This window comes from Xenopus tropicalis, chromosome 6, assembly GCF_000004195.4.
Source record: "Xenopus tropicalis strain Nigerian chromosome 6, UCB_Xtro_10.0, whole genome shotgun sequence".
Taxonomy (NCBI): domain Eukaryota; kingdom Metazoa; phylum Chordata; class Amphibia; order Anura; family Pipidae; genus Xenopus; species Xenopus tropicalis.
This window is the reverse complement of record NC_030682.2, coordinates 53060627-53076241: the sequence shown is the minus strand read 5'-3', so window position 1 is coordinate 53076241 and position 15615 is coordinate 53060627. Positions and strand designations below refer to the sequence as shown.

At 38.8% G+C, this 15615-nt stretch overlaps 2 protein-coding genes across 4 annotated transcripts in view; one reads left to right on the top strand and one right to left on the bottom strand.

Annotated features, from left to right (window-relative positions):
• Window positions 1–1587: 1587 nt before the first annotated feature.
• On the bottom strand, window positions 1588–11050 carry kiaa1143 (KIAA1143). Of its 3 annotated transcripts, none has more exons than XM_012964672.2 (4): window positions 10893–11050; window positions 7824–7943; window positions 6090–6234; window positions 1588–3050 (listed from the first exon to the last, which is right to left on the bottom strand). In XM_012964672.2, exons 2-4 carry the CDS (start codon window positions 7929–7931, stop codon window positions 2839–2841), a joined length of 465 nt encoding a protein of 154 aa, XP_012820126.1. In that variant the 5' UTR covers window positions 7932–7943; window positions 10893–11050; the 3' UTR covers window positions 1588–2838.
• An 87-nt stretch (window positions 11051–11137) lies between these two features.
• Window positions 11138–15615, top strand: part of kif15 (kinesin family member 15) — a 44377-nt gene continuing 39899 nt past the window's right edge. Inside the window, exons 1-2 of the mRNA XM_012965518.3 lie at window positions 11138–11294; window positions 13200–13242. Coding sequence (XP_012820972.2) covers window positions 11276–11294; window positions 13200–13242 — 62 coding nt within the window. The 5' untranslated portion in view covers window positions 11138–11275. The remainder of the gene's footprint in view (window positions 11295–13199; window positions 13243–15615) is intronic.

Below are 15615 nucleotides of genomic sequence, written 5' to 3'. Positions count from 1 at the left end.
TTACACAGCCGCCTTCGGAATATTCTTTCAGACCTTATTTGTGATATTTAGCTCTAAAGACGAAGTTGCAGATATTATTTACATATAGGTCTTTTAAATATAATTAATAGGAAACAACTAAGCAATACAGTTATTCTGCTTTTTAAGAGCTTCATTTTCTAAAGCTTCCGTTGTATCAACAAATAAGAAGGGTGCAGGTCTTTAATTTTTATGGCTGCAAAGCATACAAAAAAAATGAATGAATACTTTACATATTTACCATATTACTGTATACATAATCTACAGCAAAACGCAATTCAAATAAAGCCTCAGATTTCTAGAACGTTCCTAAAGCTGCTGGGGTAGCAATATATTGCATACAAATTCCTTTATGGGATCTCTAAAGCCAGATATTATAGAGCATTACTTTAAGTAAAACCAATATAAATGTTGTACATATATGTAGCCAATCATATCATACAAATACAAGTGTCATTGAGGTCCTCACGTCAGCTTACGGCCTCTGAAAGTAATTGTAATGTCCCAATAAAGCTAGCAATACATATAAACATCCACTTACTTGGCAACACAGGCATGACGCGATGACGTCTACATGCTGGCAATATTTTGGGAGATTCATCTCTTTCTGTATCTCCAACATGCTGCTGTGTTTTGCCTCATTTAAGCCAGTTAAATGGCAACAGACAATGAAGTACGGGCATTTAAAAGCAGTAGGGAATTTTAGTGTGGATTTTCTATACATTAAATGAGGGAAAAGCTGCTTTTTGAAAAACAAAAACCTGTTCTTGTTAGCTCTTTGTCGTTAGAGGACAAGCATGTCATGGAAAACGTCATGGTCCACCTCCCTTCTGGTTTCCAATCTATCACAGTTTTTTTTTGTATCTGTAGAGGCAGCATTTACTGTGCTTGGAATTATTCATTAACACCACAGGGTGATGGGTTAGTCTGTAGTGGTTTTAAAGGTTGTTACTTAAGGCTAGTACCACACAGGGCATTTTCTTGGCCTGTGGATAAGTGCAGGTCAAGAATCAGCCCCTCCGTTTTAAACCTGAAAGGTGTGCCTGCATCCAGAAGTATTGCTTTGGCCCCGGTGTAAACAAACACAGCATATTTCAGCCGAAACTCAACTACTCAAGCAGTTTCTGGCAGAAATAAACTGTGTGTGCCTGAACCCGGGCCAAAGCAGTGCTTCTGGGTGCAAGACCAAAGCTGCGCTACACTCCGCGTGGCACTAGCTTTACAGTTACTGGGCAGCAATATCAAAAACACTTCTGTCTATCACACATATTTACTAAAATCAGTAAGGTGTGCTGTCTAGACACTGGGTAGTCCTGGTCCTGCTTTAGGCACACAGAGCATATTTTGCCACCACAATTAATATTTGCGTAGGCCGAAAATCCGTCCTTTGTGGTATTAGCCTAACAATGGGAATACTATCCTGTCTCATACAATGCTGCCACTCCTTCACTGAGCCAATACCTGTATTAACTTCATGCACCGTTTCTCTAGTGTAAGGTGTAGGGGAGGCTCTCTCTCATCTTTACGGACTCTTCATTTGTGTTATGACAAAGTGTTAGCCAAACCTTATAAAGTATCAAAAGTTTATTTAACATGGAGAAGAAACATTTGATACAGCACACAAAATCCGCGTTTATTAAAGAGGACTATAAACCTGTAACAATAACTGAATACCAAAACGAAAATGAATCTTGTTAATATACTCTGTCAGAGATCTATGTAAAAAATTTGTTAAAAAAAAAAAGACATACTGTAATCTTCCACAGCACTGTTGTTCTACCCAAATGTTGATGGACTACAACTCCCAGAATTCTCCAAAATAATATCAACGATTTAAAACACAATGGGGGTCATTTATCAACACTGGGCAAATTTGCCCATGGGCAGTAACCTATGGCAATGAATCAAATTGTTGCATTCATTGTTCTACATGCAGCTGGCTGAAAAAACGCAATCACTGATTGGTTGCTATGTGTTACTGCCCATGGGCAAATTTGCCCAGTGTTAATAAATGAGCCCCAATGACAGCTCTAGTCCAGCAGCCACAGAGATGAACTGATGCTCATCTCATGCAACATCAACATAATCCTGCCAGCTCTGTAACTAACTCACTGTTCCTGGTTTTGCACAATCGTTGCCAAAAATATTACACAAATATTTTTTGTTCCGAACACTTAAATAGCACTATACACCCTTCTAAAGTTGAATTACAGTGTATTATTGGCAAACAAAACTTGCACTGTAGCCCCAGTATGTTACTTAACAATAAGATAATCACTGGAGGATTATCTAGCGCTGGTATTTAAGCTTGGGATTTCTATGTTATCCTCTTTAAAATATTATGTCAATTTTTGTTGGTGGGGGGCAGGATTTTCATGCAACTGCCAGTCTAATGTTTATTTAAAAATAAAAAATACAAAAACACAAAAATAAAGCTACTATATAAGCTGACTGCACATCACTAAGGAAGAAGACTACGTAACCACAGAGTATTTGGGTTATTCCATAATAGGCCCAAACTTCCCTCCAGGACTAGTAACCAATATGAACTGACAAGTTAACAGCAGTCCTTTAAAAACTGCATCTGTTGGTAAAATATTCACAACAGCATGTTATACTATTTAAGCTGGCCACACACAGGCACCCCTTTTGGTCAGCAGACTGTAGCCATCCAGATGTTTAGCCAACAGCTCAGGTAATAGCGCCAAAATTTGATCAGATCAGTAAATCCAGTCCAGGTGGGTGCCAATCAAGCTGCATCAAACATCAGTGCGTAAATTGCTAACAGTGGTGATTTAATATCCTATCAATATAAAACAACTAATCGTCATTATCATCATCATCATCAAATGAAAGTAAGCTGCTATTTCTGACTTGTTTCTGGCTGGCATTTGTGCTTGATGTCTCCTTAATATCTTCTTGCTTCTTTTTCTTGGTGGAACTTGCATTAATGCCAGAAATCTTGTCACCTGATAACCGTTTCACTGGCTTTTTAAAGAGAATCTTTCCATCAGAGGGCGCTGCTTCTTCACCTGCATGAAATAGAAAGGACACTTTTTGGAGCTATGGGCTGAAACAAAAATAGCCTGAGTTATATATCATATTATGTTTATCACCATATTTAAGTTGTGGTGTTTAAAGAGGTCATATCATTTACTCATAACATAATTATGTTGGGTTGAAAACCCCCAACATACTGTTCTTCAACTTCAGCTTATTCTTCCGCTTCTTCTTCTTCTTCTTAGCGCCCCCCATTTTCTAAACGCTACTCCTCCTACAGGAGGCCCTATTGCCCTATAGCAGAGCAGGTTGCTTGTGCTTTCTAAGTGATCCCACCCCCGTAGTTTTGTGCCACAATTACAGCTTTGAAGCTACACCCCCCAAACTTGAATAACATAATTATGGGGTCACCCCAAATGAAACAGCGACATTTGTTGAATGACCCCAAAGTGGGAGGGGCCAACAACAGCCAATCAAATTTCACCCATTGACTATTATTAACTGCTGCCAGTCTTACAGCTTTGAGGCTTCACTCCCCAAACTTGAATCACAGTGTCATGGGCTCAGCCTGAATGAAAATATGATGATTGTTGGATGCCCAAAAGTGGGCCAAGCTATTGACTTGGAGGAAATCCAACCTGCTGCCATTCTCACAGTAATAACGCTGGGGTCCCCAAACTTAGCAGGGTTAGGCACTAGACAACTGCGGTTCAAGGTTAGAAAAGGTGGGCGGAGCCCAGTTTTTATGTAATGACTTTCAATGGGGAAATTCAACCTTCTGCCATTCTCACAGTATTAACACCAGGGCCCCCAAACTTTTCACAGTTAGTCACTAGGGGACTGCAGTTTTGGTTTTGAAAAAGTGGGCAGAGCCACCAACAGCAAATCAGATTTCACCTATTGAATTTTATTGGTTTGATGCCAGGGTTCCCAAACTTTGCACAGTCAGTCACTGGGTGACTTCATACTCAAGGTTAGAAAAGTAGGTGGGGCCACCAAAAACCAATCACATTTCTTTCATTGTTTTCAGTAGGGAGATTTTAACTGCTGCCATTCTCACAAGTTAAATGTCAGGGTCCCCAAACCTTGCACAATTTGTCACTGGGTGACTACGTTCCAAGTTTAGAAAAGTGGGCAGGGCCAACAACAGCCAATCAAATTTCACCTATAGACTTCTTATGTTTAAATTGAAACTACTGCCATTCTGTAAATATTAATACTAAGGTCCCCAAACTTTGCAGAGCTAGTCACCAGGTAACTGCAATTCACCGGTAGAAAAAGTGGGTGGAGCCACCAACAGCCAATCAGATTTTAACTATTGATTTTCAATGGGGAAATTCAACCTACTGCCATTCTCACAGTATTAACACCAGGGTCATTACGGGACTGCATTTTTAGGTTTTAAAAATTGGGTGGAGCCACCAACAGCCAATCAGACTTCACCTATTGAATTTTTCTGGTTTAAATTTAAATTGCTGCCTTTCTCACACTATTTATGTCAGGGTTTCAATGACTTACTACATATTCAGGGATAGACAAGTGGGCGGAGCCACTAACAGCCAATCCATTTCCATCCATTTGATTTCATTGGTTTATATTTAAACTGATGCAATTATTTCAGTATTAATGCCAGGGTTGTTAAACTTTCCAGAGTTAGTCTCTGGTTATTTGCCGTTCAAAGTTAGAAAAAATATGGGTAGAGCCACCAACAGCCAATCACATTTCACCTATTTACTTCAATGTAAAGGGGTTGCCTTTGCCTCTTCTGTTTGATGTTCATGATATTAGCAGTGTAAAAACTAATTCCTCCAGCAAAAACTTTTCATTTTGTTAATATTAATGAATGGGACTGCTGTAAAATTTCCAACAGACAACAGCCACAATAAGGCTTAAATAATGCCATCAACCTGAACTTAACACCTCTTATTTTTCAGGTGCCTGCACTGCCACCCCCCAGAATTTCCTCCCCTGGTGTCACTGCTGTGCAAGTGCTTTGTCCTGGGCAAACAGGGTCAGACCGGCCACACACAAAAATGTTTACAAAGAGCTGCTGCCTGTGTGGTAATAGTAAAGCAGCTCTGTGCATTAACTGCAACAAAACTGGACCCAGTTCAATGGGCAGCTTTCATTCCTCATATTGGTAGCCCTCTTTTCAATGTGCCAACTGTAATTGTTAATGACAAGCATGTGCTGATAGGTAAACAACATAATTTATATTATATAAGTAACCATCATGCATAAGCATGGGTAGGAAGAAATACAGCCAAACAGAACTGCTCTGTTAACTGTGTTAATATAATCAGTGCAATTAAAGTCACAGATTCAACCAGTGCATAACACATGGAAGATTAGAAGGCTGGCATTTCTTATTAGGACTGTGTTCAGAAATTGATTCATCATTGTATAATGCATTTTCTTACTCTGGTACAAAGTTTTAATACAAACAAAGGTCGTCAAAATACCTGGATGACAGAACTAAAGAAGGTCACTGCATACATTATTTCTCAACTGAAACATGGATAGAAAGGGTTTTATTTAAAGAACCTTTTTACATGCATTCAGCTGAGAGAAGTCTACAGCAGCAGAGGCCAATATGTAATAAGAAACAAGAATACTTACAAGGAATTCTAGAACAGCAAGACTTTGCTCTCAGTGTGCATCCTATGATGTAGGGTATTTTATAGTTATGAGTTATGAGTTATTGAATCTCTTAGGGAATGTGGGGTTTAAATATTTATCCTCATGGACTTACACATATACACTTACTTATATACTATATGGCTAAAAGTGTCCAGAAACCTCTCCTTCATCTCAGTCTGAATCCAAGGTATTTTTAAAAAGGTTGGTCCTTCTTTGAATAGATATCATTTCTGGGAAGGCTTTCCATGTTTGCAAAGGAGGGAAAAGATGTTGAATGATCAGACCTGGCTGGAAATCAGTGTTCCAACCCGATGGTCATGTGTTTAAAGGTCAAAGTTCTACCACACCTATTTTAGCAAATCAATCTGTTAAGGGCTAATCACTAAACATGCGATCAGAATTTTGTTTTTAGAAAGATCAGATACACAGACCTTTTGAGTTTTCTTTGATTTGTTCTTTAATTTTCATAACCTCCTCTGCTGAGAGGTCACCTTTTCTCAGGACCACCACCTGAGGCTGTTCATCTTCTTTATCACTCCCATCACTGTCATCTGCAAGTACGGGAAGTTCCTGTCTCTGCAGCGCAGTTAGATCAAGAGAAAAATTAATTTAAATAAGTTGTCATCATTCTAAAAAACTCTGCAGGAAATGGACTTAAAATGTGGCTAAATAAATATGGCTAAATATGGCTATATCATTTGGGTTTGAATATTGCCCTGATTAATCTGTGAGTATATGATTTTTAATTTTCTCTGTATACTTTCCATTAACTTTATTTCACCAAGCTTTTATAAGTTTGTTAGTGTCTCAGTATGCAGTTTAAGCCTTACCTGAGCAGTCAATGTCTTACTAGCAGGCTGGGCCCAACTCCTATCTTACAACTCCTCTTAACTCATATCATCGTAATAACCTACGAGAGGATGTTGTCTGATACTCAGATGGGCATGGTATGGTGTCATCACAATCGCTGCTTGACAACTAGGCTTGTAAATACTTTGTTCATAACAGTGCTTAGAACAAAAGAAGACTTATGCTGGCAAAGACTTAAAGGACATGTAAAGCCTACATTTGCTTACAATGTATATCAGTTAGGCACATCTCCCCCACCCAAATGGCATCATGTGTACTGTATATATCCCCTCCGTTTGCTAGCACCATCACATTTTCATAAAGCAAATAGCAGCTTTCACCTGGTGGCCATTTTTCCTCTGATACATAATCAGATACATTTAAATTTGCAAACAGCATACACAGACCCTTATTCAGCATACATTTCACCAAGAATACAGGCTCACACAGGCACAAATGTCTCTGATAAAAGTTCTGCTTTGTTTGAGCTGAGCTCAGAAGAGTTGGTTGGAAGAAAAAAATTGAAGCAGACAGCTAGAGCTGAGTTTCTATGGGAACCAGCAATGCCATCTCTTCACTGGCTGCTAGACTGGAGGCGTGTTTGGTAATCTGAGCTTAGAACAACTGAGCATGCCCACAAGCCAACAGCCAAAGCAAATTCCTAAAGGGAGGGGGCCAAGTGGGTTACAGGAGGAGAAGCAAATCTAAGTGATAAAGGGGACACTGCAGCCTTACTATTAACCTCTGGACAACCATTGTGGCAGGTATTGAAAGATTTCAAAGAGGCTGTTCACTGATTACATTTTGTGTGTGGGGTTTACATGTCCTTTAAACTAGCCATACACACAAAGATCTGTTCATTTGGCGAGGTCATCAAACGAGTGGATCTTTTCCCAATATGCCCACCTTGAGGTCACTTTGCTGGGACAGAGGCAACAGGAAGAGGACCACATCAACGTGCTGATGCACTCCTAGCCCCGACAGAACTTGGTTAATCTCTGCGTGGGACATCAGTCTAAGGGCTTGTTGCAGCTACAAAATTGTCTCTGCTAAAACACATGTAGATACAACTATCATTATTGACAATTTTGTAGCCACTACAAGTAGCTCCTTGTGTCATTGCCTAAAAGTAGAAAGTGGTTGCCAGCAGGGATGGTTGTTCATCACTGCAGTTTTCTATAAGGGCTGATGCAATAAAAAAAAAAAAAAAATCAATCCATTTGTCCCAGCAAACAAAAGAAGAATTTTTGTTAATCAAAATAAATACACATTTCACAATATGAAAATGTTGTCAGCTATCTGTGTAGAGCACGCACCTTTGTGTCCACTGTGGGTCCCTCTTTGTAGCCAACATCTTTCTTGAACTTGGAAATAAAGGAGGGCTCAACAGGCTTCACATAGGATACTTTATTTCTTTTACTCATGGCTACAAGAAACTGAATAAAAAAAAGATTTACTGAAATTTATGTCCCAGAAAGATTACAAACAAGTTCTGAAAATGCAGCATAAATACACACTGGCTAATTTTGCACATGGGCATTTACACACGGAAAATACATTTTTGCTAGCAGCTGGCTGAACAAATCTAATCACTGACTGGTTGCTATGGGATTCTACCCCAGGCAAATTTGCCCAAACAAACCTAAAGATCTAGACTCAATGAATCTGACACTTTTGATATTCAATTATATTCACTTACTTATCAATTGCAACCTTTCTGAATTGCAAAAGTTACCAAACTAACCCATGTGAAAATATGTTTTGTATTTGAACAGTCGGTCAGTTGCTGCACTTCTGCCTTTTCATTTATGTTTGAAGGTCCAAAAAGAACTTGGCTAGTTTCCCATTAAAACAAAACAACATATAACAGGTTTACAAGATAAACAATCCCAGAGAAGTTAATTTACTACAGATTTAGATGACAATAAATAGAATCATAATTTTACCTGTACATATTTATAGATTAGCTAAAAATTTGTCTACGACAGAAGGACATTTAGGTTTAAAAGATGCCTTACACTGGAATCTTTTGTGACTAATTATGTTTCTTTATTAGGGTAAAGCAAGCCATACACAAGTAGAGCTGCTCTTTGGACCAGGCCACCAGATCTTTGCCTGATTTGGAGATCCAAGTTCCTGGCCGGTCAAACTGTTCAGTCCTCTGGCAGTAAATACATCACGTGGAGGGATGCACACATCAACAACCAGATGTAATTAATATCTGACAAGTCCCTTATCAGACATGTGGGTATAAGGTCTATCATTCTGGGCCCATAGCTAGCCAAAGTTGTCAGCCAATACCTACCGGTGCACAGACAACTTAACAATCAGTCAAATATAAGAGGTTGTAGCAGTGCTGCACCTAAGATCCAAAGAATCTTTCATGTTCTTGATTTGTGAAACCAGTTAAAGTCTCACTTACCCAGTGGTTTGAATGGAGCCCGGAAAGATGAAGAAAAGACGGTCTGACGAAAAAGACAACTGATAAAAAAAATAGTATTTCCAAAAATAAAAAGTTTCAGGATAAGTCTTTCTAGTTGCCCAGGGTCACTGGCAGCATTTTCAATTTTAACATATAGTGATTTATAATAGGTTAAAAAAAACCCAGAGATGAATTAGAAAAGCCAGGAGGTTCTGTAGGTCATTTCTTATTGAAAGAAACTAGAAGCATAGAGATTCCCATGGGCTTATTTATCAATTTTCAAGTTTGTATATTGGAGAGTTTTTTCTAATTCAAATAGACTTACTTTAATAAAAAAAAATGGATTGCTTTATTATTTATTAATATGTCAAACCTGTTAAATTAAAAAAAAACTGAAATACCTCAAATTTGTATATTGAAATCTCTAATTGAAAATATGGCTTGACTTTGCCTAGGACAACTCCAATTGGTGGCTCTCAGCACACTGCACTGTAGGATAGGAACCAATCAGCAGCTAGGCTGACCTGATAGGGAACTGAAGCCTGTCTTTGCTTGCATGCCTGGAAGGCTGTGATTGGCTCTCACCCTCCTACTGTGCTTCTGGCTGGGAACATTAGGACACGCCCACCCCTCATTTGAAAAATGGACAGAGAACCTGAGAGGATCTATTGGGAGCTCCAATAAAGGGGCCATTTTTACAGATAGGATTAATTTTTAGCATAAAGTGAAACCAGCAACATATTCATAATTGCCTACAAAATTAGGGGTTTTCCCATTTATCCAATAAGTCTCCTTTAAAGAGGACCTGTCACCCAGACATGAAAATCTGTATAATAAAAGTCCTGTTCAAATTAAGCATGAAACCCAAATACATTTTTATATTAACACATCCAAACCCATTATAAAGGCATTTAAGAATCACAGCTGTCAATCATATATTGCTTGCCCCTCCTTAGACATAGAGGTGGGGCAGACAATAACTTTAGCTTTCCATTCAGCACTTCCTAGATGTCACTACACATCTCACTTTTCCCCTCCCTCCTCATCATCTAATTGTGTAGCCAGTGCATGGGTATGGGCATCTGGTCCCCCATTCTGGAACATAAACAAGATTTTGGCATGATACAAAGCTTGCCTTAATAACAGTGTCCACAAAATGGTGCCTGCCTGCTTGCTGTGATTGAGTAATTCCAAGATGGAAGGAAACAAGATTTATATTATTTATATAGAGTAAGTAAAGTTTAATTTGCTCAACTAACAATATAGAAAATAATTTGGACTTATTTCTTAGGGTGACAGGTCCGCTTTAAAGGAAAAGGGCCAAAGCCATTGCCTGGAACCTCCTGTACAATGCCCTCACTATATGACACCATCAGAATAAAAAGAAAAAGAGAAAAAAAAAAAAAGAAAATGAAAAATAACATCTGCCTTGGATGACCCTAGTCAAGCACAAGGTCTCTGCATGTTCACCTGCCACAATAGGCCAACTCAGGCATCACTTCTATCAGACAACTAAGTGGTGCTAAGACACATATAGTACCCATAGGTACCCTCGAATTCCTCCTATACAAGTGAATAAAGAGCTGGGGTAATCCCCTCAGTTGTGGATTATATTTTCCCTCTGAGAAATACATCCCATGGTGAGAACTGAACAGTTATTGGGTTCATTGCTGCCACAGACAATGTGAAGCCTCCATATAAATAAGAATGATTACTTTATGTGACCAGTTTTAAAGTCAAGCAATCATCATTTGAATGGTGCTAACAATAAAATATTTTAACTTAAGTTATGTATTTATTATTATTGCAGGATCATATGTCCAATGATCTACCCGGTTTCTAACGTGAGAACTACTAATGTAATAACATATTCATGCAGATATATTAACATGCTTTATGTCGGCGCTTAATAAACAGTTCGACAATAACAATCATCAGGAATAAGCTTTTAGCACACACATACCCACAATGCCGCACGCTGCCTCTGAGAACTTCCTAAAACACTATGAATTTTACGGCGTCTCGGAGAGGACAATTCCAGTCAATGTAATGTAGTGACTGGGTTTCACGTTCGAATGATGTTCTCCAGTAACAATCATGGCCGCCTGGGGGTTTGTAAGGCCGAACACTGCCTGAGATAGAAATGGCTCTGTGAACATTGGCTGAGATAGAAATGGTTCTGCCTTCAGTGGGCGTGGCCTGTGACAGCTCCTGGGCTTTCAGTGTTGACGCTCTTACTTTCGGAGCGCCAAATTTGAAAGTTCCGCCATTTTAAAGGAAAAGTGCTTCTGCAGGTATCGGGATTTAAACTGGTGACGGCTCCAATAGAGCTAAGGCTAGATCAGGATGCCACCGGGCACCAAAGGTATGTATAACAATCACGGGAACGCCAGCTCTTTTATGCAGTAATCCCTTGTGACATAGTCTGAAATCTTTGTATTCTCTACATGTGTTGATGAGATGTTAGTACGGTAAGTATTCATGGAATAGTTGGAGGTCAGTAGGGTTGGACAGAAGCCAGGGGAATGTCATTGTCAGAATTGTCAGATATCACTGGTTCCGAGGTTGTCACACATGTCACATGTCACAACCAATGTAAATAGGACAATTCTATACTTATCTGCCACCACAGTATATGTTAGAGGTGTATTGCACTTCACCACCACTGCTAGGGAGTACCATGAGTAATGTTGCGCCTGGGTGATCATCAGATTTGGTACTCTAAATGCATATTAGCTTCCCAATGGAGAAAAAAAACAAAAAAAAAAAAATATATATATATATTTTTATAACAAAATGTAAGTAAGGCTAATTAGTTACTCAAGTAGGTAAGGCAGCAAACATCCAGTGCCACCATGATGTCAGCTCATATACCCCATCAATATTCTCTCATTCAACAATGCTGTTTCCTTTGCTATAAATTACATAAAAACATGAGGTACAGTCCTTTGCAGGCACAGAATTCTAACTGGTGAATCCTATTGCATTAAGTTTTGCATGACTGCTTTGGAGAGCTGTCGTGAAACAATTTTTTTTAAAAAGGCTTACATACCTTTTAACTGCAGCTGGCACTTTAACGTCCTAGCCAGCCAAAAGTAGAAGAGTTGGATGGTACTAGCAAGATTTTTGAGGAGTATAATACATTGAGAGAAACTCATTGACACTAGGGCACATTTATTAAAAGTTGAGATTTGGTTTTTTTCTGTAAAAAAAAAAAAACATAGTTATTTTCAAATTTGCATTTTTCAACCACAATCTTTGAGATTTATCAATTGAAAAAAAATCTTCTAAGTTAAATCCCGTCGAGATTCTGTAGAAGTCAGTGGGAAGTGTATGTTCACATTCAAGTTTTTTTAAAATAAAAAATGGGAGTTTGCATACAGAAAATGTAAAACTGATATGGGAACAGTTATCCAGGATACTTGGGACCAGGGGTTTTCCGGATAAGGGATGTTTCTGTAATTTGCATCTCCATTCCTTAAGTATTCTAAAAATCATTTACACATTAAACCCAATAGGATTATTTTGCCTTCAATAAGTATTAATTATATCAGCGTAGGGATCAAGTACAAATTAGGTTTTTATTACAAAGAAAAAGAAAATTGGTTTAAAAAAAATGTAAGCTTTTTCATTAAAATGGAGTCTATGGGAGATGCTCATCTTGTTATTTGGAGCTTTCTGGATAACCAGTTTCTAGATAATAGGTCCCATACATGTAGTAGGTTGTGATTTTAATGCAATCAAGGAAAGGATATATATGGAATAATGGCTTATAGGTTTCTGCAACAATTAGATGTATAGCAGTATCAACTGACCTAACACCGGTGCCCCTTTTAGATTGTTATATTTTGGCAAAGAGTTGTTTATTTGTTTATGAACCTTTTAGCTTAAATAAGTTGTGCACTGAATGTAAATATGTAAATATAAAGCAGACTAAATCATCAATAACAGGCATGATCTATCAAAATTATTTTCATCCTTTTGACTAAAAGTAGAATTAAACAGTATTTATATTCATTGGTTTATTATTATTAGATATGGGAATGCACTTGTATATAAAAAAAAACAATTAAAAATTAGAAGTTTCCTGTGTGGGGAAAATTGTGCATGCATAGATTTGGGAAGTAAACCGTTTTCCAGTATAAAATCAGCTGGCAGATAGCATTCCAAGTTAAAGTTTTTTTTCCCATCTAATCCAGTTGTTACTTTTTTGTTTGTAAATAAAGAGTTTTTTTGTTTTTTTTTAACTTGCAGACCTTTTGTTTTCTAGGTGATCCATCGGAAGTAACGCCACCTCTCCCCTGCCTTCCTAGGTAATAAGCAAAAGAGATGCATTTCAACAATTCAAATGTAGCGCTTGACGTGACTGGCAAGGTTGTAGAAGAGGTGACTCCTGCTACATTGTTTCAGTGATACATGTAGACAGGACAAAGTTTTAATAACAGTATCAAATGTAAATAGTATCAGACATTATTAACTTTGCCTTTGCATTAAAGGGCACCTGTAGCCCTAAAGTTGTTTCCCCTACCAGAGGTGCGGGCTAATAGAGCCCTCATTCTGGTTGGGGGAAACAATAGTCTTTTAAAAAAAAAAAAAAAATAGCCCCCTACAGTGTTAGACTGACAGTGACGTGTAGGAGCTACCGGTAGCCGTGTTGCAGCACTCACATGTGCATAACGAGCACGTGCCACAACTTGCTCATTATGATCATGCGTGTGATGTAGGTGGGTGAGTTGCACACACACCTTGGGGGGAATTCACAAAAGTGGAGGTAGCCCTTTTTTGGAGTAAAAGTGGTGGAAAACACTTTCTCCAGATTCACAAACAGAAATCCGCCTAAATTCTGACTCAACCGCCACTTTTCTGTTTTTGGTGAAAGAAAGACAGTTTACAGAAACTTTTGTAAATTTGTCGTTCAAACGACATTTATACAACGTTTTAACTACATTTTTTCCCCGACATTTTCAAAATGGAGTAAAGCTCAGTGTAACTGTCAGACCAATTCTAAGATCTGCTGTTTTGTTTGGTTTCCCCCAGTTTGTGTTGTGACCCCTGACTGGACAGTGTTTTGGCAAATGGAACCTGACCACTTTATTATTCATTTTGTATAAAGATGCAAAGGCAATTCGCTGCTCAGAGTTCATTAGTAATCCATTTAGATACATGAGCCGTGGCTGCTTGGGAATCAGTGTAGCCTGCAACATACTCAATACTGGGGCAGTTGTCTAGACAAAACAGCTAAATGGTTAGCGTACCCCCTGCTGAACTATATTCTGGCTGAAGAATTACTGATAATGCATAGAAGTAGGGTGAATCTCCTGTACCATATACCAGCAGGGGATAACAGAATCACAGGATATCTCCTGTATTACATACCAGCTGGGCACTATTATACGGCTCAGGGAATATCTCCATTACTCTCCTATCCGCTCCCCAGTGTAGATTCTGTTCTATGATTATTTCCATATATCCTAATCCAATTCCCAAAAATAACCCTAAAATGCACTTGCCCATTGTCCCTGTGCTGCAGCTCAGCTCACCTATCAATTGGCTTCTTATTGCCAGTGATAAGAAACGGATTTTTCCTGTGACAGTTGCTTTCAGCTGCCATAGACAGCACAATTCCCTTGAAAATGCAAAGAGAGGATTTGTGGAAAATGTAAATGCAGCCACTGAAAAAAAATCTGGACATCGCTCCACCAGCCCATTTCTAAAGGCTGATATCTTCACGTTGGGAGGTTATGTGACCGTGCCCAGGGCAGTCACGAGGCGGACCCCGGAGGAGGGAATTGAACCTGCAACCCCGTCGTCACAGGGCGGTCTCCCTACAACTAGGCTATCCTACCTCCTCCCACTTATAGGATGTTTTTTATTTGCTACATAGTGGCAGTTGGTGTATCCTAACTGAGAAGCCTGCTGTTTGCTCAAGACCTAGATAACTAGGGGGACTGTTTAATAAGTAGGGAGAATGAATCCTCCATTTATTAACATTCTCTGAGAAAGTTGATAAGTGAGCCCAAAATTCTAAGCAGCTTTGCAATATTCGTTTATTACAAGTTTGTAATGGTTTTTGAGTTATTTGTACGTATAATTGCTATTACAAGCAGTGTTTGCCTGTCCTTTTCTATTCTCTGCCCTGGGGGCTCAGACTATTGAAACAGTGTAACACAAGGCAGCAGCCTGACAGACCTGACTCGCTGGAGAAGCGAGACCTTTGCAACATTGTTTAAAATGTAACAACCAGGAGTTCAGCAAATGCTGCTTTCAATAGCAATTACATTTACAAATAACGTTTAAAGCGCTACAAATTTTTTATTATTTCATATTGGAAAGTTGCTTAGAATTATGTTTTCTTTCATTATGCAAAAAATTATTTTTGTGGTTGAAATGCCCTTTAAAGGGGACATATACCATAAATTTTAACAATGCACTAAACCATGTAAAATAATGTAAAATATAAGTGCTTTTATTTTAATACCTTTGGGTTCAATTATGTCCATAACTGCTTGAAAACTGTGCTCTACCCAGACCCTATGCCAGCTTCTGGTTTAGACTCTTCACTCTTCAGTTTGTGGCTGGGGCCCTGGCCCTGATAGACTAAAGTGCAGTGAATATGCATAGGGTAGGCGGGGCTTAGCGATGTCACAGGCAGTCAGTTCCTGCTCTACTCACTTCCCTCCCCCCGG